This window comes from Protopterus annectens, chromosome 2.part0 (genome assembly GCF_019279795.1).
Source record: "Protopterus annectens isolate FY-2018-M chromosome 2.part0, PAN1.0, whole genome shotgun sequence".
NCBI lineage: Eukaryota > Metazoa > Chordata > Ceratodontiformes > Protopteridae > Protopterus > Protopterus annectens.
The window spans coordinates 857,750,041-857,777,374 of record NC_056728.1 but is presented as its reverse complement, the minus strand read 5'-3'; the positions used below and the strand labels follow the sequence as shown (position 1 = coordinate 857,777,374).

The window sequence follows — 27,334 nt, the reverse complement described above, 5'->3', positions numbered from 1 at the left end:
CCACCACACTTTTAACATTTAGTAGAGAGCGCCATGAGCTCAGAACATAGCATAAAAAAGGCCATGCTTTGAATTTTAACCAACATTTAGACACCATCATAAAAAGGTACTTTTTGGATAAAAAACAAAACAAAATCCCAAATACGGACACACAGAGTCCTATATGGGAAGCAAAAACAGAGTTTATTAAATCCACAACGTTTTCGGGAAAACCCTTCTTCAGTGTGTAAATTGCAATCATCACATTCATCTTAATTTCAGACTTGTGCTCAATAATCCTTCCTACATTTACCTATATAAAAAGCTGGACATAATACACAATTTTCTAAATATACTATATTGCAGGTATTACATGCAACATTAAATACAAATATATTTCAAATCTTTACAGCATGTACAACTATAACACAGGTATGTACCTACGTTATTCCTTTGTTCCAAACCATATTTCACACCCTTATAACAAACAAAATATCAATATATTTGTACATCCAAATACAGATAGGCAATTTGTACTTATTATCCTACATGTAATACCTGCAGTATATAATATATTTAGAAAATTGTTTATTATGTCCAGCTTCTAATATACTTAAATGTAGTAGAAAACTAAAAGATAGGATTACTGAACACAAGAATGAAATTAAGAGGAATGCGAGTAAAGGCGCTGGTTAACTATATAAAAGAAAGGAACTGTGAACATAGATTTCACTTTAGGGTTATTGATGTTAGGTTCTAGAGTAGAAGGGGTGGTAATTTAAATAATGATCTTAAAATACGTAAATGTGAATGGATAACATTAAATGCAGATCATAAACCAAGCTTAAATACAGCTGTCAGTATTAAACCTGTACTCAGAAGGAAGCAAATGGTTATGTGATTTTATTATTTTGATTTTTGTATAGTTATATGTGCCTTTAAGTCCTAATTACTCAATGTGATGATTTTTAATGTGCTTGATTTTGATTGGGCTGTGTTTTAATGGAGGGTTTTAAAAGAAATGATTTTTATTACAATTTACACACTGACAGGGTTTCCTGAAAGCTTTGTGGATTTAATAAACTACGCTTTTGCTTGCCATATTGGACTCTGTGTCCATATTTGGGATTTTGTTTTGTTTTTTGTTGTATATTCCCACGGTTTACCTTCATGCTGGTTTTGTGCTCTGTGTAGCGTATTGGTCGACTTCTGATAAAATGCAGGGTGAAGCAACTAAAACTACCTAAAGTTCAGAGCAACAGACCATTAAAAAAATTAGAAAGGGTAACCTTATAAGCTCTTAAATGAAAGCTACTGCCCCACCTTTAAAATCCTAGTTAGAAGCCCCTAGTTTAACCCAAGATGTCAAGGCACACTATAGGTAACTTCTTTCGGCTTTTCCCAGTTAGGAGTCACCACAGCAGATCACCTGTCTGCTCATGACTGGCAGTGGAGTTTTACGGTGTCGTGTCGTCAGCCCAGTGCCCAACCCTCCACAGAAGGCACACACATGCACACACACACACCTAGGGCCAACTGAGTGTGTCCAATCCACCTACTGCATGTCTTTGGGATGTGGGAGGAAACCGGAGCACCCGGAGGAAACCCACGCGACCACAGGGAGGACATGCAGACTCCACACAAAAGGGACCCCAGCTGAGGATCGAACCGGGGAACCTCTTGCTGTGAGGCGGCAATGCTAACTGCTGCACCACCGAGGCCGCCCAAAGCACACTATAGGTAACAGAGACCCCAATACATACTATAAAACCAGAAAAGCCTTCTATTAAAAAAAATTTCTGTAGCATGGGATACTCTACTAGAAGACATTTTACAATAGCAAACTCCCCCAAATCATCATTAAAACATGTCTCAATCACAAGGAGTAACTGTTTAAATAAATTACATCAATTACAGACTAAGCAGACTACTCTCTCTTCTAATTTGAAGATTCACTATCTCACCGGCTCCCCTGTCAATTTCATCTCTCCAAAACAAATGTTCCTTGTAAGAGTTCAAGTTGCTCCAATCATTCTCTTTCATTACTTGCATACCTCTCAATTATGCAGATTTTTGCTCATATTCTTGATCTGTTCCTCAAAGTTTCTGATTTCCTGGCAACTCAGAGGACTGAAGTCATTAAGTTGCGTGCATGTGTGTTTCAGACTTAATATCCTTCAGAAAACGCATACCAACAAAAATCCTATTCCAGCAACTTTTTAAGTCTAAGGGCAATGCTTAAAATACATGTCTCTATTTTTGGACCTTTGCCCCCTATTATTTTAGGGTGTAGCCAAATTTCTTGCTCTAAGAGGTTGAAAGGTATGATTATGTCACTTCTCGATCTTAGATGCAATATTTTCATAGTTACTTTATTACTAACATACTATATCTCAACCACCTTCCCCCTTCCTAATATTTCCATAGTTTAACTTTAAAAAATTGCAGGCAATATTACACTATCTTTCCCAGTGTTCAACACTGTATATACCTATTCCTGCTATTTATATGCTCTGTTCCTAAATATTTATGCAAGTTTGTCATTTTTTCTCTTATGTAGGCACACATTTTATATTCCTTCTGATATCATATTAACTATTTTATGTACATGTCAAAACTTAAACGTGGAGCTTTTCTCCCCAGGCAGCCTCCGAAAAGGGTTTTATCCCAGTGAAATGTTCTCATTAATCAAAGATAAATAAGCAAATGTAAGTGCAGTTGTACAAGAAACCTAGGGAACCGATGACCAAGCTGCCATGCTAAAAGTCATACTACACTTAAAGTGCAACCATGATACATAGACACAATTAAGCAACTGTTGGAAATATACAACACTATCATCCTTGTATAGAGAAGTCTTCATTAATGGAAAAGCACTGCAATTATGTTTGTACTAGTATCCTTGCACAGAATTCAGTGATTTGCATAAATATTCCTATTAAAGCACATCTACAGCAGGTACTGAACTACGAATCTTTGTTACAAAGCAACCTAAAAGTAAATGCTGGTCTATAATTTAACCTGGAAAATGGTGTACAAGTGTAGTTTTGGAAAGCTGATATTGTCTCATGGTCTGAAAGCAGTCTGGGCCCCCCTTCATTCACCCAGTAAAAGTAAATACATCAATAGCTCAGTTTCACTACACATTTTTACACATTTTTGCACATTTAGCAACAGATTAATTCATCCATGCAGAAGAATGCTCAATAAGGATTAAAACAACCAGAGAAAGTCAGACAAAGATAGAAGCCTTCCCAAAAAGAATGTATCTACTCAAAATACAATATAAAAAAGTCATGCTTTACAAAGTGAACAGGAAAACATTACCTTCCTTGCCTTACTGGGAGTAACCTGAGCAGATCCAGGGAAAGGTCTTTTCAGAGGAGTTCTAAAATTTGAGTCATTCTTCCCACCCTGCAGAAAAAAAAACGTAAATATGTAAAAACACAGAATGAAGCCAGTGAATTTTCTCCACCTATCCACTTATTTCCAGAATACAACACACCTAGAGCTTAGAGTTCCACAGTAAGACTCAACAGAAAGCGGACTGCCTTTTTAGTACCAGAAACAAAACAGTTACAGAACTTGTAACAGATACGAACATACCAGTCAGTATTCACTGTTATGGGAACACAGAATACAAGAAAAATGACAAATATAAAAAAAAAAAACATTTAAACAAAAATCAATCATCTGATTTTAAATCTGTATATATCTTAAAGAATCACTCAGTGGTTTGACTTTGTTAAAAATACAATAAATGAAAGACCAAACACTTAAAATTTAAATCAAGACTCATTTTTAAAGTTCCAAAAATGGAAACCTGATTTTACATACATGTGTTAAACCAAAAGCCATTAGTTTGAAGGCAGCCAATTTCAAAAAAGTTATACACCTATATAAACATTTTTAAAACAAAACAAGCACAGCACCATAAATGTAAAAAAATACACTGCACAAACATGCAAAACCAAAGTGAAAAAAAGTATAACTTGGTATTGCATAAAAGCAATGACCCCATAAAACAAAATTTCTTGATTTGTTACAATCTAGCACAAAATTCATTAAGACTAAACCTGTAATTCAGACGTTTAAATGTCATCAATAACTCCCTTAGGTAAGCAGGCCTAACACTACTAGACTGAACAGCTACGTCCTAAAAGCAGTATTCCCTCTCCTTGGTGTGCATTTTCATCACTAGAAGAGGATCCTTGTACTTTAACATTAACACTCCATAACAGTAGATGTTCAAATTCCTCACTGCTGAGGTAGCCTTTATCTACATGGATGTGCCCCGTTTCAGGGAACAACCAGCTGGCTTCAGAAAGGTTGGTCTCTCTGCCACGCCTTCACTCTGACTGCTGATTGGACAGCCCTTTTACGAGGAATTCAGCAGTCAGAGTCAAGATATCTTCAGGACTTTGTCTATAAGGAGAGAGACTGCACCCATCCTGAAATGAAAAAAAAAAAAAATTATGTAACACTATCAAAAAGGTTAATTTCCCAACAGAATCGTTATGTACAAAAAGGGAGGGGAGGCAACTACTGGAACAGTGAAGAAAGTACAGTTGCGTACACTTACCATAAATGTAGATGTTAGTGTATTCACTGTTGCAGTCATCACATTTGGGTTATCTGCTTGCAGTAGCCTGTCGGCCTGATTATCTAAGTCTCGAGTCCTGCGTCGGTTGCCGTCATCTTCCAGTCAGGTAGTCAGTGGTATAAAGCAGTCAGGGGGCTGGAGGGAGGGTAACCAGGACTGTAACAATGAATACACTAACATCTACATTTATGGTAAGTGTACACAACTGTACTATGTTCTTCGTGTTTCACTGTTACAGTCATCACATTTGGGTAGATTCCCAAAGCTAAGGATGGGAGGAGACATTTAGACAGCATTAGGATCAGCAATAAGGCCCTGCAAAAAGTACAGTTTTGTACCTACCATAAATGTAGATGTTCGAGGATCCACATTGCTGCAGTCCTAACTATTGGGTAGTCCGCTGTCCAGTCGGCCCGAATACCAGAGTATATGGCTGACGTCGGTCAGGGCGCATTAGACTGACGTCAGTACGTCAGGGTACTAATGCGCATGACCGACGTCATATCCTCAGTCTTTTCTTGCCCCAGATGTCAGAAGACCCTAAAAAGACAAGGCCCAATATACCTGCACCAAAAATATGTACAATATATACAAAAATATACACAAAAATATCAGCATATAACCTCACCTACACAACCACCCCTAAACACAGAGGGGAAGGAGGGAGGGTAAATTGGACTGCAGCAATGTGGATCCTCGAACATCTACATTTATGGTAGGTACAAAACTGTACTATGTTCTTCATTCCACATTGCTGCAGTCCTAACTATTGGGTAGAATCCCAAAGCAGAGGTAAGGGAGGCTGGCAAATCATAAAGAAGCAGGAGCTGACAACATGCCTTGCAAAATAGCTTTGGCAAAACCAGCCCTAGACTTAGAGTAGAGAGGAAGGTGATAATGCTTAGAGAAAGTATGCACTGAACTCCAAGTAGCTGCCTCCAAAATATCCTTAGTTGCCACCCCCCTTAGAAATGCTGTTGAAGTGGCAGTAGCCCTAGTGGAATGAGGTCTAATCCCAGCTGGAATCTCCTTGCCATGATGGGAATAACAAAATGCAATGCAAAACCCAATCCACCTAGAAATAGTTTGTTTTGACACAGGCTTGCCCTCGAACTCAAAGCAAAAGAAACAAACAACTGCTGAGACTGCCTAAAATCCTTAGTCCTGCTTAAATAATAACGCAATTGCCTGTGTACATCTAAAGTGTGCAAAATCTTTTCCCCTTTATTTTGGGGGTCTGCATAAAAAGTAGGCAAATGAATAGTTTGGTTTAAAGCCACACTAGAAACCACCTTAGGCATAAAGGAAGGATTAGTGCGTAATGATACCCTATCCTTATGGAAAATCAAAAGGGCTCTACTGCCATAAGGGCCTGCAACTCAGACACCCTTCTTGCAGAAGTAATAGCCAACAGAAAAGCAGTCTTCCATGACAAGTATTTCAATTCAGCAGTAGCCGCAGGCTCAAAAGGTTGTAGAGTAAGTTTTTCCAACACAAAATTGAGATCCCAAGCAGGAGTAGGAGCTCTATTGGGGTCTTATATTCTTTGCCCCTCTAAGAAACTGCTTGAACAAAGGATGCGAAAACAATGGTGGGTCACAATCATAGTGAGCTGAAATTGCTGCAGCATGAATCTTAATGGAAGAGAAGGACAAACCTTTGTCCAATAACTCAGTAAGATATTGAAGAGCCACATTCAAATTAGGCTCAGAAATCTCCAAATTCTTTGCTGTACTCCAAAATAAAAACCTCTTCCATTTTTCTGCGTACACTTTCCTTGTACTAGGTCTTCTAGCTTCCATAATCACATTTAAAACTTGTTGAGGAAGTTGAGACCTGCTGTGTTTCAACACAGAATATGCCAGGCTGTTAGATGAAGAGAGTGAAGCTTGACATTGAGCAGATGACCGTCCTTCTGAGATAACAGATGTGGAATCAAAGGTAAAGGCCATGGAGGCTTCCTTACCAGACTCCTTAGTAGTGGGTACCAGTGTTGCGAGGCCAATCTGGAGCTATTAAAATCATCCTTGGCTTGTCTTGTCTGACTTTTAAGAGCACCTTTGGAAGAAGAGGCAGAGGTGGAAAGGCATACACATGAAGATTTTTCCAACTGAAAGAAAGAGCATCCACTTTCCAAGCTGTGTGATGAAACCCCTTTGTGCAAAACTTTGGCAGCTGGTGGTTTAGTGGAGAAGCGAACAGATCTATGTCTGGAGTTCCCCATGACACTGTCAATTTCTGAAATACATGAAGATCCAGTTTCCACTCGTGGGGATCCATGATTTGTCTGCTTAACACATCTGCTAAGGAGTTCTGTGCTCCCGGCAGAAACCTTGCCTGAAGAGTTAGTTGCAAGCTGAGCGCAGTCTCCCATAAAATCATTGCTTGCCTGCATAGAGGATAAGAATGTGTTCCCCTTGTTTGTTGATGTACCACATGACAGTTGTGTTGTCTGTTAGAATCAACACCTGCCCTGGAAGAAGTAACTCCTTGAAAGCCATTAATGCAAACTGGACTGCTAACATCTCCTTCATGTTGATATGTAGATGCTGTAGTCTGGCAGGCCACTTGTCTTGTATCCACTTTCCATTTAGATGAGCTCCCCAAGCAATGTCCGAGGCATCTGTCGTTAAAATCTGACTCGCCTCTGGCGGGTCACAGAGAGTCCCTTGTTTAGGTGACATTCCTGAGCCCACCACAAAAATTCTTGTTGAAGGCAAGGTATTATTTGAATGACAGTGTCCAAATCCTGGCAGTGCTGTGTCCATACATTGTAGAGATACCATTGCAGCTTCCTCATATGCAGTTTGGCATTGGGAAGCACCAGAATACAAGATGCCATGAACCCTAATGCTTGAAGGACTGTCCTTGCAGTCAGCACGGACTGATGAGATAGTTGATGGAAGTAAAGGGATAGACTCTTTTGTTTGTCCGGGGTTAAAAAGGCCATCTGGGCTGCTGTATTCAGTCTCACACCCAGAAAGCACATGTCTTGAGAGGGTACTAGACTGGACTTTATTTCGTTCACAGAATACCCTAGGCATCTTAGCACTGCTATAACATATTCCAGATGCTGTAGAAGGTCTTCCTTTTCTTGAGCCAGAATCAGGCAGTCGTCCAAGTAAGGATAGATTTGAATTCCTTTTAGCCTGAAGTAAGCTATCACTGGAGCCAGAACCTTTGTGAATACTCTGGGCAGTAGATAAGCCAAAGGGCAATGCAGAGAACTGATAATGAGAATTTCCAGCTCGAAACGCAGATACTTCCTGCAACTTAGTCTTATAGGCACATGAAGGTAAGCTTCCTTGAGATCTAAAGTTACCATCCAGTGATCTTTGCCCAGCAGAGGTAAAAGCTGTTGTAACGTCAACATCTTGAACTTGGGAATGTCCAGATAAGTGTTGAGGATAGATAAATCCAAAATTGGTCTCCACGTGTTCCCCTTCTTTGGTACTAGGAACAGGCGAGAATAAAATCCTAGGCCCCTTTCTGATACAGGGACTGGCTGAATGGCCCCTATTTGGAGTAACAGAGAAATTTGCTTGTGAGCCTCTTTCCTTTGTGGAGGAGGAACGTCTGGCATGCCTTTGAAAGGGGCAATGTATGGAAATAAAACCTGTAACCGTGGTGAATGATATCCAACACCCATCTGTCTTGAGTAATTAAATCCCAATTTTCTTTGAAAAGAGACAGTCTTCCTCCCAAAGGAGCTGCCAGGCGAGAATCTACTGGCAGCTGAAAAGGCAGGTCATTGGGTCTGTTTACGAAAGGACTGACCCCTGCCCTCACCAGAAGTCTGAGCAGGTGAACTCCCTGTTCTAGGCCTAAAAGAACCTTGAGCTCTGCCCCTACCACGTCTAGACCTACCCCTAGACTGGGAATCATAAGCAGGATATGTCCATCCCTTAGTAGGCCAATTTCTACTAAACTTCGTGGCTGCACCTGTAAAAATCTTTAACAGTTTGCATAGACTTAGCTTTGTCCTCCATTTTCTTTAAAACTGCTTCCACAGGCGAACCAAACAACACATCAGACTGTAAAGGAGCATCCAAAATCCGTGTCTTAACATGCTCAGCTAAATTCTGATCCCTCAACCAGGCATGCCTGCGAAGAACAGAACTAGTGGCAGCCACCCTCGAGGAGGCCTGTACAGCATCAAAACCACATTGCAAAGAATGCTTACCCACTTGTTCAGACACATGAACTAAATCCAGCAACTCTTTACACTCAATACCTTCCGCCAAAGCATCCACCTTAGATTTCAGTTGTGAAAGGAGATAATTTTGATATTTTAGCATGTGAAACTGACAATTCAACGCCCTCATGGCTAAAGTGGAAGAAGTATACACTTTCTTTCCCCATCTATCCAAAGCCCTTGCCTCTTTATCAGTGGGAACAGGGTTTTTAACCACAGAGGCCTTAACACCTTTAGGTCCCTGAGAAACAGTTTCAGGGTCTGCCCTAGGACTCTTAAAAAGATACTTATGAGCTTCAGGCACCCTATAGTACCTATCAGGTTTAACAGGAGCAGGAGGCAAAGAATCAGGGTTCAGGAAGCCTCTGCAAAAACATCTTCCACCACATTCAACACAGGAGGTATAGCCAAGGTCCTATGCTGGGGTACAAACAAGAATTCCCTAAGCCTTTTCCTGGAATCAGAGTAATCCTGGCCTTCCCATTTAAAGTGCTCCCTCATGGAATGCAGAGTCTCTGAAAATGAGAAATCCTCAGGAGGAGAAGCTGTAGGAGTGGAATCATCCACATCAGAATCAGAATAAGGAGGATACTCCTGCAAATCTTCCGCAGAAGACTCAGAAGCCTCTGAACACTGTTCAAAACTATCAAACTCAGGTTCCACCCTAGGCCTCTTATCAGGAGGCGGCATAGAACCTCTAATCATAGTAATCAAATCTTCTGCCATTTTAAGCATATGTTTCTTAGGCACAGAACCTGAAGTGCTAGGAGAAGCCCCACTGAAGCTAAACTTGGCCTACCTCTCAAAGAAGTTTTGGAAACAGAAGGAGAGGCTCTAACTACCTTGGGAAGAGAGGGAAGAACAGTTACCTGAGAAGCGCCCTCAGCCTGGCCTACCTCCTGAGAAGGCACATCCTGTAACAGTAAAGTCTCTGCCTGAGACTCCAAGGAAACTCCTGGCAAAACCTCTGGCTCCACTGAGCCTTCTAAAGAACCGACGTCCGGGACTGCCGGTTCATCAACCCTAGGCTTCGCTGTTTTGTCCTTGCGCTTCTTGGTCGAAGCGGGCGTCGGAGCATCCGACGGCATTCTATAATTGCAACGCTTCCCAAACACTAACCTGGCACAGTCTAACCTTCTCTTAATAGTGCGTTTGTTAAACCTAGCACAAGAGCGGCATCCAACAACGTCGTGCTCAGGCCCTAAACAAGGTATACACAAGGTATGGTAATCCCTATGAGGTATCTGTTTCCCACAAGAAATACAGTTATTCACTTTTTCTGACATCCGGTTAAATACTGAGGCAAGAAAAACCAAAATGTTCCAACGGGTACTTAGCCAACTCTGATTCGGTCTGAAACTCCGACTTCAGAAAATTTCAGAACGCCAACCTGCACTCGCAAAACTGCTTCTGCATCGGACCATGCGGCAAAAAAGACTGAGGATATGACGTCGGTCATGCGCATTAGTACCCTGACGTACTGACGTCAGTCTAATGCGCCCTGACCGACGTCAGCCATATACTCTGGTATTCGGGCCGACTGGACAGCGGACTACCCAATAGTTAGGACTGCAGCAATGTGGAATGAAGAACATCTGCAGTGGCAAAGCCAGCTCTGGATTTAGAGAAAATTGGTAAATGGTAATGCTTGGTGAAAGTATGCACAGAACTCCAGGTAGCAGCTTCTAGGATATGTCCCTGGTAGGTACACCTCTGAGAAAGGTTGTAGAGGTAGATGCAGCCCAGGTTGAATGGGGTCTAATCCCCTGTGGGATAGGCTTTCCATGGTGCTTATAGCAGAAATGAATGCAATGGGCCTATCCATTTAGAAATGATTTGCTTTGAAATGGCCTTCCCCTCTGCCCTGCAGCAAATGCCACCAGCAGTTGTTCATATTTCCTTTGAGGCTTAGTTCTGTCCAAGTGAAATCTAAGTCATCTGTGCACCTCTAAGGAGTGCAGGATCCTTTCCCCTTTGTTCTGTGGTTTAGAAAAGAAGGTTGGCAAATGAATGGACTGATTGAGAGCCATACTGGATACCACCTTAGGCATGAAGGAGGGATTGGTCCTGAGGGACACCCTGTCCGCATGAAAGATGATGAAAGGCTCCACTGCCATAAGGGCCTGTATTTCAGATACCCTTCTTGCTGAAGTAATTGCTAAAAGGAAGGCTGTTTTCCAAGTAAGAAATTTCAACTCTGCACTAGCAGCTGACTCAAAAGGAGGAAGAGTGAGTTTTTCAAATACAAAGTTAAGGTCTCAGGCTGGAGTAGGGGCTCTCCTGAGTGGTCTCAAGGTTTTGGCCCCTCTGAGGAATTGCTTCAGCAGTGGATGAAAGAAGAGGGGTGGTTCTGTATTGTAATGAGCTGAAATGGCTGAGGTATGAACTTTGATGGAGAAAAGAAAAGGCCCTTGTGAAGCATCTCAGTTAAGTATTGAAGAATCTGAGGTAAATTGGGCGCTGCTGTGCCCATCCCATGAGTTTGGCTCCAGGAACAGAATATGTTCCATTTTTCAGAAAAGGATTTTCTAGTACTAGGCCTCCTTGCCTCCAGAATGACATCCATCACTTGCTTACTGAGGGAGGGGAATGGTGAGATCAGGTAATTAGCCAGGCTGCCAAGTTCAGGGTTTGAAGCTGTGGGTGCAGAATCTGGCCCTCCTGCTGAGACAGCAGAGCAGGGGTCTGAGGCAGGTGCCATGGTGCCAGCAGTGACACACTGCACAAGAGGGAGTACAAGTGTTGGTGTGGCCAGTCTGGCGTGATCACTATTGTCCCTGGTTTGTCCTGTTTGATCTTTAGTACCTTGGAGAGGAGAGGCAGAGGTGGAAAGGCATAAACTGACAGATTTTTCCAGGTGAAGGAGAGGGCATCCACTATCCCAGCTTGTTTGTGGGAGGCCTTGTGCAGAATTTGTCCAATTGGTAGTTCTGGGGGGGCATGTCCATCTCTGGGCTCCATTTGTTTCTCAACATGTTGAATATCTTTGGTTCCAGTTTCCATGCGTGTGGGCCCATGAGATTTCTGCTTAGGCCATCTGCCAGTGTATTTAGCTTTCCTGGCAGGAATTGAGCCTGTAGGTGCACTTGGTAGCTCAAGGCTATGTTCCACAGAGCCATAGCTAGCCTGCAAAGAGGGTATGAGTGGGTTCCATCACAAACAGTGGTGTTGTCCGGCTTACCCATAATTGTCCTGGAAGAATGTGGTCCATGAAGGCCGTCAGAGCACACTGTACAGCTAACATTTCTTTTTGATTGATATGCAGGTGCATTTGACTTGGGTTCCATTTGCCCTGAATGCACTGCCCTGCCACGTGAGCCCCCCATGCATAGTGTAATGCATCTGTCAGGGTTTGGGCGGCAGGGGGTCGAGTGAATGGCAGTCCCTTGTTCTGGTGGCAGGCCTCTGCCCACCAAAGGAACTATCTGTAGACAAGGTATGATAGGAATCATTGATTCTAGATCCTGAGAATGTTGACACCATAGGCTTTTTAGATACCACTGTAGTTTCCTCATATGCAGTTTTGCATATGGAATTGGTAGAATGCAGGAGGCCATGAACCCCAGGGCTTGCAGAATTTTCCTTGCAGATAGCTGGGTCGTTGTGGCCAGTAGTTTGAAGTAGGCTGCCAAATGAACTTTTTTTCTGGCCTGAGATAGGGCATCTGGGAAGTTGTATTCAAGCTTGCTCCCAGGAATACCATTTGTTGGCAGGGTATAAGATGTTATTTCTTTTGGTTTATGGTGTACCCCAGGGAAGTTAGCAATTTCTTTACAGAAGCCAGATGGTTTAATAGTATGTACTGGCTTTCTGCCTGAATTAGACAATCGTCCAGGTATGGGTATATTTGAATATTTCTTTGCCTGCAAAATGCAATGACTGGAGCTAGGCACTTGGTGAATACCCTGGGCGCAGTAGATGAGCCAAAGGGCAGTGCAGAGAACTGGTAGTGCATGTAGCCTGCTCGGGAGCATAGGTATCTTCTGCAAGCTTCTCTTATTGGGATGTTCAGGTAGGCTTCCTTTAAATCCAGTGTTGCCAACCAGGCATCTTTGCCTAACATGGGAAGCAGCTGATGAAGAGTTAGCATCTTGAATCTTGGGATTACCAAAAATGTGTTTAGGATAGACAGATCCAGAACAGGACGCCAGGAATTGCCTTTTCTGGGCACCAGAAAAATTCTTGAGTAGAAACCTTGTCGGCATTCCTTTTCTGGAACAGGTTGAATAGCTCTGATGCTTAAGAGAGAGAGAACTTGCATTTGAGCCTCTGCCCACTGATTTGCGGGTAAGGTCTGGCCAGCCATTTGGGGTTGGTAAGGAGTGAAAGTTTAATATGTATCCTTGGGAAACTATATTTAAAACCCATTTGTCCTAGGTAATGAGTTCCCAATTTTTTGCAAGGTGGGCAATCTTTCCCCCTAAAGGAACAGTCAGTTGAGCAGGGCTAGGAAGGTGTTAAGTCACTGAGACAGTCTACCAAAGGGGGAGTCTTACTACTCTCTGCTTTGGAAGTGGGAGCCCCCATTGTTTAGGCCTGTGAGTACCTTGGGGCTGTAACCTGGGTGCTCTGCTGGTTCTGGGTTTGGACTGAAGGCCCGGAAGAGGCAGGAAAGGACCAATTCTTAGAGGGCCAGTGCCTACTAAATCTGGGAGTTTGTACTTGCAGGAAATCTTTAACATTTGCATAGATTCAGCTTTTTCCTCCATCTTTTTAAGGACTTCTTCTGCTTTGATGTGAAACAGGCAGTCTTGGTTTAAGGAAACATCCAGCGATTTAGCTTTAACATGATCTGGCAGAGATTGCTCCTTAAGCCAAAGATGCCTTCTAAGTACAGACCCAGTGACAGCATCCCTGCAAGATGCCTCTAATGAATCAAAACCACATTGCAAAGTACGTTTTCCAACTTGTTCAGCAGAATGCATTAAATCCTGTAATCCTTTATCAGCACAGTCACTAATCAACATAATTTTCTGTTTAAGCAATCCAATAATATGCTGCTGATATTTTAAACATATGAAACTGGCAGTTTAAAGCCCTAATGGCTAAAGTAGCCAAAGTGTATACCTTCTTTCCCCATCTATCCAGTGCCCTGGAATCTCTATCAGAGGGGGTAGGACTTTTGGCAGTAGTAGCCTTAATGCCCTTGGGTCTCTGTGAAATGGTCTCAGGATCCGCAGTAGGATTTTTGAAGAGGAACTTGTGAGAGAGTCAGGTACCCTGTAATACCGATCAGGTTTTCTGGGAGCAGGAGGTAGAGAGTCAGGGGCAAGGCAAGACTCGAGAAGGCATAATCTACAAAGTGCAGAACAGGAGGGATAGCTAAAAGGCCTGTGTTGAGGCAAGAGTAAGAATTCCCCAAGCCTCTTTTTGGAGTCAGTGTACTCCTGGCTTTCCCAGCGGAAATGCTCCCCGAGAGTATGCAAGGTTTCAAAGGAGAAATCCTCTGGAGGGGAAGCAGAGGGAATGGAGTCCTCTGCATCAGAATGCTCATAGGGAGATGAGGGCAAATCCTGGTCAGAAAGAAAATCAGTCCTAGGTTTCTTAGAGGGGGAAGGGTGGTTTTCCTTGATTAGAGTAATAAAGTCCTCAGCCATACTTATCATTTGTTTTTATTATTTTAGGCATAGGGGCCTGACCATGCAGTCTGGGCATAGTTTTTTAGGCATAGATAGAGTTTTAGGCCTAGAAGAAGATGGCGGTTTAATGTGCAAGTCAGTAGGCCTGAATACACCCTCAGAAGCCTGCAGAGCGGCTCCGGACCCATCCAAGGTAGAGACATCCGCAGCTTCCACAGTAGAAGCAGCATCTCGTGGCATATCAGACTCCAAATGGGTCTCAATAGAGGCCTGGGAATCTGAAGAAGTGGGTAACAGGGACTGCAAAAGCGCCTCACTGAGTATCAGCCAACTGGCAACTAGCTTAGGAGAAGAGACTTCAGCAGCTTTGTATTGAAGCGGTCTGTCTATCTTTGCATTTTTTTCGGAATATCTGTAGTCAAGTGGCTTACCGAAGCCATTTCTGGATAATTGAACAGAGTACCAAAATATGTAGAAGCGTAAATGAATCGATGATGAATATAATTGATTGAATAGGGCACAAAACCGACAGAGGTACGTCGTGGTCTGGGCCTAGGCAAGGAAGGCAGTACAAATGGAAATCTTTGAGGTATTTGCTTTCCACAAGAAATACAATTAACTTTTACTGACATCGGTTTAGAGCAAGAAAAAGCTTCCCCAACGGGGTACTTAGCTTAGTTGAGGACTTCGGTTCTGAAACTCGAAAACAAAAATTTCAAGAGGCGGCCGACCAGCACTTGCGAACTTGCTTCTGCTTCGGGCACCGCACGGCAAGAAAGACTGATGTAATGGTGTCGGCTGCATGCCTTATACCCCTGACTAGCTGACATCATGGAAGACAAGACAGCAACCGATGTAGGACCCAAGACTTTGATAATCAGACTGAGGGTTACTGCAAGCAGATAACCCAAATGTGATGACTGCAACAGTGAAACACGAAGGTCATCATGCTTCTACCATTTTTATACATAAAGACCATTTGACCCTTCAAGAAAGGGTGTCAGAACATTGAAAGGGATTTTAAAAATTAAAAAAAAAAAATGCCTTGTATAAGCACAAGGATCAGTTAATTTTTTTTCTTGGAACAACTAATATCAGAGAAGAGAGATGGTAATACTAACATGTAAGAACATACAAGAGTCATTTGGCAGATAAATTAATGCTTTTGTACCACTTGGGATGAATGTCAGTAAAATGAAAGCGCGCTCTTAAGAACTACATTTTCAAGCTACGGTTTGTCGCAATTCTGAAGATCAGCAAGCTTTAAAATTATGCTGGATTACTTTATTTCAAATAAACCCAAGCGCATGCTTTCAGTTTCATGGATGCTGGCCATTTTTTGTAGTGAGTCTAAAAGCATAATTAAATTACAGCTAGGAAAGTGGCTTTCTGTTGCATTGTGAAACATAGTGGTGGTTTGGTGACCTTTATCCTAGCTATAAAGTATTTCACATCTCCTGTGAGAAATATATCTTCAGGTTTATTAACAAAGTTAAGTTTTCATAAGATCTTTGTGCCAGCAACTAGATGAATTGGCCTAAACAAGTTTTTCTGACTTTGAGAAGGGACCATTTTCAACAAGGCCATATCATTACTGAATAATGGTGAAGACCTTGATGGAAAAATGTCTAGGTATTACTTGGCGACAGCAGGACAAGCATCAAAGAAGCCTTCAAAGGTCCACCCTGTGACATCTCATTTACTGCACATCTCATTTACTGCACATCCTTCCTGGACCCAAGGAAACAAACTACAACTAAATCAGATAAACGGGCAAGTGAAGGAAAGTCAATTTTAACACCCAAAATGGAGCACTATGTTTAAAACTGTCCGAAACCAGACCTACAGGACTTTCCTAAAAGCAGTGTATATTACACGCAATTTTAATAATTCAAATTGATGTGCATAATTCCCCCAGTATTAAGTATTACAATTCATATGCATTTTCCTAGGTTGTTACCCATCAGTTTTACTTTATTTATGCCAAATTTTCCAGTTATTGCAATTTTGGTTGTACAAATTCAGTAAGGGCAAGGGAATTGTACACTTTCCTAGGAATCAGAAAAATGGTGAAATATGTCAGAACTGCTTTAGATTAATAAAATAGCCATGCACTGTGAAGGGCTCAGTCTGTAGACTGTGGTCTATAAGAAAAACAGACCAAAAGGATTGGTATGAAGACACTAAGCACACAAAACCAAAAGTACAGTTGTGTACACTTACCATAAATGTAGATGTTAGTGTATTCACTGTTGCAGTCATCATATTTGCGTTATTCGCCTGCAGGTAACCCTCAGCCAGCCTGAATACCACAGTCTTTGGATTTCTGTCTCGGATGCGGTCGCTTCTTCCATGATGTCAGGGGTATAAAACATGCAGCAGACATCATTACATCAGTTTTTCTTGCCGCAGATGTCAGGTGCCCCCACAATAGGAAGCAATTGTATGGTATGGTATGGTACACCCCCATCAAAAAGCAAATACACATGAAAAAATATATCTAGATCAAAAAAGGAAAGGCAATGCCAAGAGAAGTCAGGGGGCTGGAGGGAGGGTAACCAGGACTGCAACAATGAATACACGAACATCTAAATTTATGGTAAGTGTACACAACTGTACTAAGTTCTTCATGTTTCACTGTTGGTCATCACATTTGGGTAGATTCCCAAAGCTAAGGAAGGGAGGAGGTAGTTACAGAGCATTAGGGCCAGCTATTAAGCCCTGCAAGACTGCTGTGGCAAATCCAGCTCTGGATTTAGAAAAGATAGGTAGGTGGTAATGCTTGGTGAAGGTATGTACAGAGCTCCAGGTAGCAGCTTCCAGGATATCCCTGGTAGGGACTCCTCTGAGAAATGCCGTAGAGGTAGATGCAGCCCTGGTGGAATGTGATCTTATCCCCTGTGGGGTAGATTTTCCATGGTGCTTGTAGCAGAAATGAATGCAATGGGCTATCCATTTGGAAATGGTTTGCTTTGAAATGGCCTTCCCCTCTGCCCCTGCTGCAAAGCCAACTAGCAGCTGGTCAGATATTCTGAGAGGCTTAGTCCTGTCCATATAGAATGCAAGTTGTCTATGCATGTCCCGAGAGTGCAGTATCCATTCCCCTTTTTGTGGGTTAGGGAAAAAAAAGTAGGCAAATGAATGGACTGGTTTAGGGCCACACTAGACATCACCTTGGGCATAAAGGAAGGATAAGTCCTGAGGGAAACCCTGTCCGTATGGAAGATAATTAAGGGTTCCACTGCCATGAGGGCCTGTAATTCAGACACTCTTCTTGCTGAAGTGATGGCTACAAGTAAGGCTGTTTTCCAAGAAAGGAATTTCAACTCTGCTGTTGCAGCTGGCTCAAAAGGGGGGGGGGGGTGAGCTTTTCCAATACAAAGTTAAGGTCCCAGGCTGGAGTGGGAGCTCTCCCGAGGGGTCTTAAATTTTTGGCCCCTCTAAGAAATTGTTTTACCAAGGGGTGAGAGAAGAGTGGTGGCTCGGTATTATAATATGCTGAAATGGCAGAGGCAGGAATCTTGATAAGGATAGGCCCTTGTGGAGCATTTCTGTTAAGTACTCTAGAATATGTGGGTAAGCTGGGCACCGTTGTGGCCATCCCCTGAGCCTGGCTCCAGGAACACTATCTTTTCAGCATAGGATTTTCTGGTACTAGGCCTCCTTGCCTCAAGATTGACCTGCTTACTGAGGGATGCTAAAGGAGAGCTCATGGAATTAGCCAGGCTGCAAGGTTCAGGGTTTGAAGATGAGGGTGCAGGATCTGGCCCACCTGCTGGGACAGCAGGGAAGGGGTCTGAGGCAGGTGTCATGGTTGTAACAGTGTCAGACTGCGCAAGAGGGAGTACCAGTGCTGGCATGGCCAGTCTGGTACTATCAGTATTGTTCTTGGCTTGTCCTGTTTGATGTTTAGTGGGGAGTTCTGGTGCAGAATTTGTTCAATTGGTAGTTCTGCGAGGAGGCAAACAGGTCTACCTCTGGGGTCCGACATTTGTTCCTGAACAGGTTGAATATTTTGGTTCTAGTTTCCATTTGTGTGGGTCCATGAGATTTCTGCTTAAGTCGAAAACGAAAAAATACTTCACAAACAGAACATTCATAGACGCTCTTAAATGTTTCAACAATCCAGTCATGTGACCCATGTCTCAATTAAACCTCAATGTTCAATTGTTGAAACATTTGAGTGCGTCTATGAAGTTGATTCTTATCTGATGAAGTCCAGCCACTGTGGTGGACGAAAAGCACTTAGAACTTGTGGTGTTCTTACATCGGTTGCTTTTTTATGTTTATTCAATTTCTGCTCAAGTCTGCCAATGAATTTAGTTTGCCTGGCAGGAATTGGGCTTGTAGGTGCACTTGGTAGCTCAAGGCTGTGCTCCACAAAGCCATGGCTAGTCTGCAGAGAGGGAGGAGTGGGTTCCCCCCTGCTTGTTTATGTACCACATAAATGTGGTGTTGTCTGTCTTTACCAATAGTTGTCCTGGAAGAGTAAGATCTTTGAAGGCTGTCAAGAGCATTATGTATAGCTAACATTTCTTTTTGATTGATATGCAGGTGCATCTGTCTCGGGTTCCATTTATCCTGAACGCACCGCCCTGCCAAGTGAGCCCCCCCCACGCATAGTTTGATACGTCTGTAGTCAGGGTTTAGGCGGCAGGGGGTAGAATGAAAGGGAGTCCCTTGTTGAGGTGGCAGGCCTGTCCTTAAACAAGGAATGATAGGAATCATTGTTTCAAAGTCCTGAGAATGTGGACACCATAAACTTTTTAGATACCATGGGAGTTTCCTCATATGCAGTTTGGCATATGGAATTAGCAGAATGCAAGAGGCCATGAACCCCAGAGCTTGCAGTATTTTCCTTGCAGATAGCTGGGTTTTTGTGGCCAATAGTTTGAAGTAGATTGTCAAATGAACTTGTTTCTCCGGAGTGAGGAATGCCATCTGGGAAGTTGTGTTCAAGCATGCTCCCAGGAATACAATGTGTTGGCAGGGTACTAGATGAGATTTCTTTTCGTTGATGGTGTACCCCCCTTGGAGGTTAGAAGTTTCTTTACAAATGCCAGGTGTTGTAATAGCATGTCCTTTCTGCCTGAATCAGACAATTGTCCAGGTATGGGTATATTTGAATATTTTCTCTGTCTGCAAAATGCAATGGCTGGAGCTAAACACTTTTTGTGAACACCCTGGGCGCAGTAGATAAGCCAAAGGGAAGTGCAGAGAACGGATAGCGCATGGAGCCTGCTCTGAAGCATAGTTATTTCCTGCAAGATTCCCTTATTGGAATGTGCAGTTTAAGTTTCCTTTAAGTCCAAGGTTGCCAACCAGGCATCTTTGCCTAGCAAAGGAAGCAGCTGTTGAAGTGTTAGCATTTTGAATTTTGGGATTACCAAAAAGGTGTTTAGAATAGAGAGGTCCAGGACAGGATGCCAGGAGCAGTCTTTTCTGGGTACCAGGAAAAGTCTTGAGTAAAAAACCTTGTCCTCTTTCTTCTGCTGGGACAGGTTGAATAGCCCTGATACTTAGAAGAGAGAGAACCTGTGTTGAGCCTCTGCCCACTGATTTGGGGGTAGGTCTGGCCAACCGTTTGGGGTTGGTAGTGTGTAGAAGTGGAATCTGTATCCTTGGAAAACTATATTTAAAACCCATTTGTCCTGGGTAATGAGTTCCCAGTTTTTTGCATGCACAGCGATCTTTCCTCCTAAGGGAGCAGGCAGTTGAGCAGGGCTTGGGAGGGTTAAGGTTAAGTCACTGACATTTTTCCATAGAGGGGAGTCTTACTACTTCCAGCTTTGGAAGTGGGAGCCCCCTACTGCTTAGGCCTGTGTGTACCTTGAGACTGTAGCCTAGGTGGTCTGCTGTTCCTGGGTTTGGACTGAAGACCTGGAAGAGACTGGTAAGGACCAATTCGTACAAGGCCAATGCCTACTAAATCTGGGAGGCTGTACTTGCAGGAAATCTTTAACAGTTTGCCTAGATTTAGCTTTTTCCTCCATCTTTTTAAGGACGACTTCTGCTTTGTTGCCAAACAGGCGGTCTTGCTTTAAGGGAGCATTCAGTAATTTAGCTTTAACATGATGTGGCAAGATTTGCTCCTTAAGCCAAGCATGCCTTCTAAGCACAGACCCAGTAACAGGAGCCCTGCAAGATGCTTCTGAAGAATCAAAACCACATTGCAAAGTATGTTTACCAACTTGTTCCGCAGAATGCATTAAATCTTTAATTCTTTATGCTCAGCAGTCAGGGAATCAACATCATTTTCTGTTTAAGTAGTCCCATAATATGCTGTTGATACTTTAACATATGAAACTGGCAGTTTAAGGTCCTAATGGCCAAAGTAGCAGAAGTGTATACCTTCTTACCCCATCTGTCCAGGGCCCTGGAATCTTTATCAGAGGGGGTAGGGTTTTTGACAGTAGTAGCCTTAATGCCTTTTGGTCCTTGTAAAATGGTCTCTGGATCCACAGTAGGATTCTTGAAGAGGAACTTGAGAGAGTCAGGTACTCTAATACCTGTCAGGTTTTCTGGGAGCTGGAGGTAAAGTGTCTGGGGCCAGGCTAGATTACAAGAAGGCATCATCTACAATGTCCAGAATAGGAGGGATAGCTAAAGGAATGTGTTGAAGGAGGAGTAAGAATTCCCCAAGTCTCTTTTTGGAGTCAGAGTAATCCTGGCTTTCAAAGCGGAAATGCTCCCTAAGAGAGTGCAAGGTTTCACCAAAAGAAAAATCTTCTGGAGGGGAAACAAAGGGAATGGAATCCTCTGCATCAAAATCCTCATAGGTAGATAAAGGCAAATCCTGGTAATGAGAAGAAACAAATTTCAGAATCCTGATCAGAAGGAAAATCAGTTCTAGGCCTCAGAGGTGGAAGGTTGGCTTGCCCTAATTAAAGTAATAAGGTCTACAGCCATTCTTATTTTTTTTTTAAGCATATCGGCCTGACCATACGGTTTGGACATCGGTTTTCAAGGTGTGGGTAGAGTTTTAGGCCTTGAAGAAGATGGCGGTTTAAAATGCAAGTCTGTAGGCCTGAATACACCCTCAGAAGCTGGTGCCTGCACGGCGGCTCCAGACCCATCCAAGGTAGAGACATCCACAGTTTCCATAGTCGAAGAAGCATCTTCACGGCATACCGGACTCCGAATGGGTCTCAGCAGGGGCCTGTGAATATGAAGTAGAGGGTATCAGGGGATGCGAAAGCACCTCACTGAGTACTGGCAAACTGGCAACTAGCTTAACGGAAGTGTCGTCGGCAGTTTGGGGCCTATGCGGTCTCTGTCTTTATCTTTACGTTTTTTGGAATATTGGTAGTCGGATGGCTTACCAAAAATACTTCTGGATAGTTAGAGTACCAAATAATTTGCTGCAAAAATAGAGACACAACAAATAGTTTGGGGTTGAATAAAGCACAAAACCGACAGCAAAGGACGTCGTGGTCTGGACCTAAGCAAGGAATGCAGTACGAATGAAAATCTTTAGGAGGTATTTCCTTTCCACAGGTAAGACAATTGTTAACTTTTACTGACATTGGTTTAAGAGCAAGAAAAAGGATCCCCAACAGGGTACATAGCTTTTTTTTAAGACTTCGGTTCTGAAACTCGAAAACAAAAATTTCAGGAGTCAGCCTAACGGCACTTGCGAACTGCTTCTGCTTTGGGCACCGCGCGGCAAGAAAGACTGATGTAATGGTGTCGGCTGCATGTTTTATACCCCTGACATCATGGAAGAAGAGACCGCATTCAACACAGGAATCCAAGACTCTGGTATTCAGGCCAGCTGAGGGCTACCTGCAGGCAGATAACCTAAATGTAATGACTGCAACAGTGAAACTCGAACATCTACAATACAGTACTGAATACAGTACATCTGTATCTGGACTACTATAGTAACAGGAAAGGCAAGAACAAGCTAGAACTTTTTTTTTTTTTTTTATTATTTTTTAAAATGTAACAGTAGTAAACGAGCAAACTGATTTACACAAATTAACCAATAAAAAAAGCTAAAAACTGAGCCCTGCTCCAGAAGTCTTCAATCAGACAAGTTCTAGCTGCACATTCCTGCTACTAAGGTGCAGGGGAACCTTAACCAAAAAAAAAAAAAAAAAGATGGCTTGGATTAGTGCTCTCAAGTTATACAAAGCTAGACTGAGCAGGTCTGAATCTAGTCTATGCTTTTTTTTTCCTGCTAAATTTTACTATGAGGTGCTGAACGAGGGAGTTCAATGAAAATGGATGCAGGAATATTCCCACCTATGAGAGAAAAGCATCCACCAACTGCTCTCATTAACTCTGTTCTCATCTCAGCAGGGTAAATATATTCTTTCAAGCAACGAAACCCATCCCCCCCAAAAAATAAATACCTTAAGCAGTCAATTCCTGAACCCTTTGGCTACTGGAGAGAACAGCAGCAATTGAGTCTTAAGAATTTAAAGCACTGTAAGGGCAATACCTCATGTATGGCCTAACACTCTTGACAGGTGCTGCTTGTTTATGAGGGATGTACAAGACTTGTGGCCTGTGTTCAATTACCATACCAACAAACTGTCAAACTGAAACAGGAGTGGCTCTAGTCCTGGCTCACATTCCAGCAGCTTCAATCGGAACACTTGCTTGTGATTCTGTCTCATTTTATATGGGGCCCCCACAACTGGGAAAGTATTGAACCTAATAAAGCAGCAGAGATGTGATCACTATTCATCTAAGAAAACATCTATCAAAACCTGAAAGGAAACCCAGCACTGGGAATAACCCAGACTGTTCACTCAAAAGTTTAAGAAAAAGTCTGCTATTCAGAAGCAGATGCATCCATTCAGATACTTGCATCTTCAAAAGTGAAAACCACAAGAAAACAAAAGTAGAGCCCCAGGCTTGGACCTGTCTTCATCTAGATTGCTAGCGACGTGACCTCTTGGGACCTATTCTGCTAACAACTGAGTCTCAAGCTCTGCCATAATAAAGGCAGTTGTGAACCAGGCTCAGATAGGGCAACTAGATGAAAGAAACCTCCCCATGTAAATGCCTGCACATAAATGCAGGCTATCCACACCAGGAACACTAACCAAGGAGATTAACAGTTCACCAAAAGCTAATCACACAAATAAAGCAACTTACAGCAATTTTCCAGCAAGCCTAGCACCATGTTAACATTTTGAGTAAAAAGGAACAGTAGCAGTTTGAAATGAAAGTTAGGCCTACCAAAATTAAAGGAACCTTCTATTCAGACTTATAGAAAATATAACAAGCCATACTTCCCATCTAGCAATGTCACCAGCTGCTGTGTAGCGTGGCATAGATGTGCTTCCTGAAACTGTGGATCACACCAAAAAGTCTTCGTCCCTTCAGCATCAAGAGGAGCATGTACACCTCCTAAACTCATTTGGATGAATACACAAATGTTACAGCTCTTTTGAAGTGGAAAGTCTGGGTATCTGACAAAAGCCAGACATGATCTGGCCAAAGAGGGCAACCCCTTGTTGAAACCATTTTTGGCTGTCCAAGACCATGACGACAGCCCACCAGTACTCATGATCCAGAATTCATACCAGATTAACAGTCAAGACCACAACTGCCAACCCAGCAAAGCCACTCTGCTAGAGGACCAAGAAGTGAAAGGGGGTAAAAGAGTGCTAAACACTCAAGGGCCCAGCTTATCTTTACAAGAGAAATTCTTATAGAAATGGGTCAGAGAGCCACTACATCACTTAGTCTTGTTTCTTCCTCAGAGCCAAAAAAGGCCTCACCTGGGAAACTCTCATGGGGAAGGGGGCATTATGAATAGTCTGCACAATTTCATTGTTTATGGAAAGCATCTATGACGTGTAGCCACATACCAAAGCCTGTCCCCACACAATGATTCATTTAAGTATGTTAAATTTAACACTGCAGAACATTTGTCCCTTTTGTAAAAGGTTTTGGATTTCAAGCAGGAAGGTGAGGTGCTGTGGTCTTAAGGATGTATACTGGACCAAGTAATGCAGAAATCTGATAAGGGAAACTGGATTTCCAGTCCTCTCTAGTGAGACTTGCAGAAAGCAAACCCTTTTCTGGCAGCAAATGCAGTAGAGTCCAGATGCTTCTACCTTGTAGATATTGAAGGTAGGCTCACAGTGGATGACTCAAACCACAGCTCGTTTCCCCCAGATCAAAATCCAGAGCGTTTTCGCCAAAACAGGAGTCATCAGTTGGGAGAATGCTAGTGAGAAGAACCCTCACTATCATCTGTACAAGGGATTTGGGCATCTGGATATTCACATTACCCTTCCCAGTGCAAATAGGGAGACCCTTATTAAATCCTAATTTCACAACAGCTAGAGATCAGCTCAGTTATGGAGTATTGTGTTTAAGTGTGTAATGGTTGAACAGTGCATCTTCAGCAACTAGTCTCCCCTGACCAGCAACGCAACCACTGAAGCTGGTACTGGGATCACAAGAGCTTCACAAGACCTAGCACTGGCATTAGTTCATGTTCTCTAAAGGTGCACTCTAGTACCCTAGATAGGTCGCACACAAGACATGATTCCAAAATCTGGACCTGTTCTTTAGACCATATCAGCGTTTTTAAAAACAGAACCATCTTTGTGTGTGGACTTGAGCCCAGTGGGACTTCAGCAGGAGGAACCCTAACCCAAAGCAGCCGTAGAGCCCTGTGCAACCACTTCAGGGGGCCATGCTACAGATGCAAGCTAGACAGTGAGCAAGCTCGGGCTTTCCAAACATGGAAAAGAATGAAGGAAATTCTGTGTCACATACCCAATGATTACCAGGCTGCACAACTCATAGGACTGCTGTCATTAAAAACACAACCTTGCCCCTCTCAGTGGAGGGTCTGGCAGGCAATGGAACAGCCTTGAAGCCAGCCATACCTGAAGGCAATGTATGCACTTTCCTGCACGTGGACAATCAAAAATATCTGTCAACAGTATCCTCAGCCTTTTATATTGAGAATGTAGGCAGACTTTCTAACCCCCCCCCCCATAACCAGATGGCCATATTTAAAACTCAAACAGAAGTACACAACCTTATGTTTCTTTATCAGATGAAGAACCAGCATGGATCCTGCTTATGGTCCAGCATATGCAGAAGCACCTGGAAGCCTTAAACTTTAAAGTACCTAAGGTGAGAACTATTCCAGGAGTCATGAAAGGAGTGAGATTCAAACACTTTAAAAGGGAGAGAGAAACACACAGAGCAGACAGCTTGGATTGCTCTTTCGCTACCCGACACCAAAGTATGCACAGCTAGTAGGGATGGCGTCATAAGTGCAGGGACAAGAAATAATGAAGTTGGAGATGCTGGATAAGAAATCACCAGCAGTTCACTACATACAGATTCCAAAGGCAGTTTTGAGGATTTCTGGAGCTGGTACATCATATAGGCATGGGGGCATCTTAATTCCACTCCACCCCCTTTGTAGTTGAAGTGCTCCTTAGTATTCACATTCAGATGATCCAGTCGCCCCATTGCATCAACAGATTTTAGCTGACAGATTAGAATCTTGCTCCCAACTTGCGGGAAATCCCATTCTTAAACTACAAAAGTTATCAAGCATACCTTATCTTGCTTCCTGTGTTCTTTTTGATGATGCTCATCCCACTGTATTTTCACATAGTCATCAAATTTCTGCCCATAGATGAGGAAAGATGAACCATTTTGCTCTTCCCATTTTTCAATTGACATTTTCAATTCATCTTCCAGCTAAACAAAACAAAAAGTACTCATTTATTCCGATACTCACTTTACTGTACTCAACATTCAAACACATTGTCAAGTGCTCTGAATCTCTGCACTTAAGAATCTGGGATAAAAATACTAAAATATATCTAAGTTGAAGTGCATCCATTAACAAATACATTGTTTTTTTACTCTAAGTTATGCAGTACTTTTTAAAAAAAAGCTATCTTGTTGTGATGCAGATTTACCACTTTGCAAACAAACATCTTTAACATACAAACAAAAGTAACCTAGGAGAAATGAGTACAACTACAAGGCCAGCCTTCTAAGTCTCACTTCTGTATGAGAATTCAAACTAATTCACAACCTTTATATGCACCCCAGCAATAAGGGTCAAGCCCACTACATCCTTTTGCAAAGATAAATGCTTCCACCACCACAGAGTACTACGTTTCCAGAGAGGTAGTAGGGCAGGCACTGTGAACCACACATTAAGGGAATTTTCCTTGAGCTGCTCTGGTGGCATAGAGGGACAAAGCCCTGACTACAGACTAATCAGTCCGGGTTTGATTAGTGGCTTGAGTGACTAAGCAGCAGTGAGGGATGAGAGTGGTAGTCAAAAGAGGCAAGTTGTCCTGGAATGCAATAGACAATTGCAAGAGGCAGGTAAGGGAGTGGATAGGGGATATAACCCCCCATCCCAGGACTTGTGCAAAAATGGCCATGCCCCGAAACACCTTTAGTACCTATGACCAGCCAACAATGCCAAAGTCAGTCCAGGGTGGGGAACGAAAAGCTGGCAGATCTGACATAGTGCTTAGAAGCTGGACCAGTTAAATATGCCAAGGGGGAATTATAAAATGTTCTTGATGACAGTTATCTATTTTCTTATTCATTGTTTCTTAAAGATTTCATAAAAGGCATACAGACGTGTGCACAGGCCTGCAAACTGAAAGACTATACTATCCTCCAAACTGATCCACATCAGGACATACAAAAGGTATCAGAATGAATCAATGACAAAACAGGCTGCAAAAACAACCTTCCAAGAATAACCTGAAGGAATATCCCAAAACCAGTTTACCAAATTTTAATTTTTTTCCTATCCATCCACATATTAGTAATGGATTAGTTTACAGGATGGTACAAAAGCATGCTGAGAAAGGATGCTTTATTAATAATTTGCCACTACAAAATGTTTTTCCCAAATGCAGATCCAGAAACTTGCTCCATTTATAAAGTGCAGGTATTTCCACAGCATGAAATAGGTTTGCAGATCTACACAAATACTGTAAATGTGACAAGCACTCA

General features: G+C 42.6%; 1 protein-coding gene across 2 annotated transcripts in view; it reads right to left on the bottom strand.

Moving 5' to 3' along the window:
* LOC122793263 (protein regulator of cytokinesis 1-like) overlaps positions 1-27,334 on the bottom strand; it is a 1,295,879-nt gene that overhangs the window by 260,113 nt on the left and 1,008,432 nt on the right. For both annotated transcript variants that reach the window (XM_044061121.1, XM_044061122.1), the window contains exons 10-11: positions 25,904-26,047; positions 3,307-3,393 (exon numbers count right to left, since the gene is read on the bottom strand). In XM_044061121.1, coding sequence (XP_043917056.1) covers positions 3,307-3,393; positions 25,904-26,047 — 231 coding nt within the window. The remainder of the gene's footprint in view (positions 1-3,306; positions 3,394-25,903; positions 26,048-27,334) is intronic.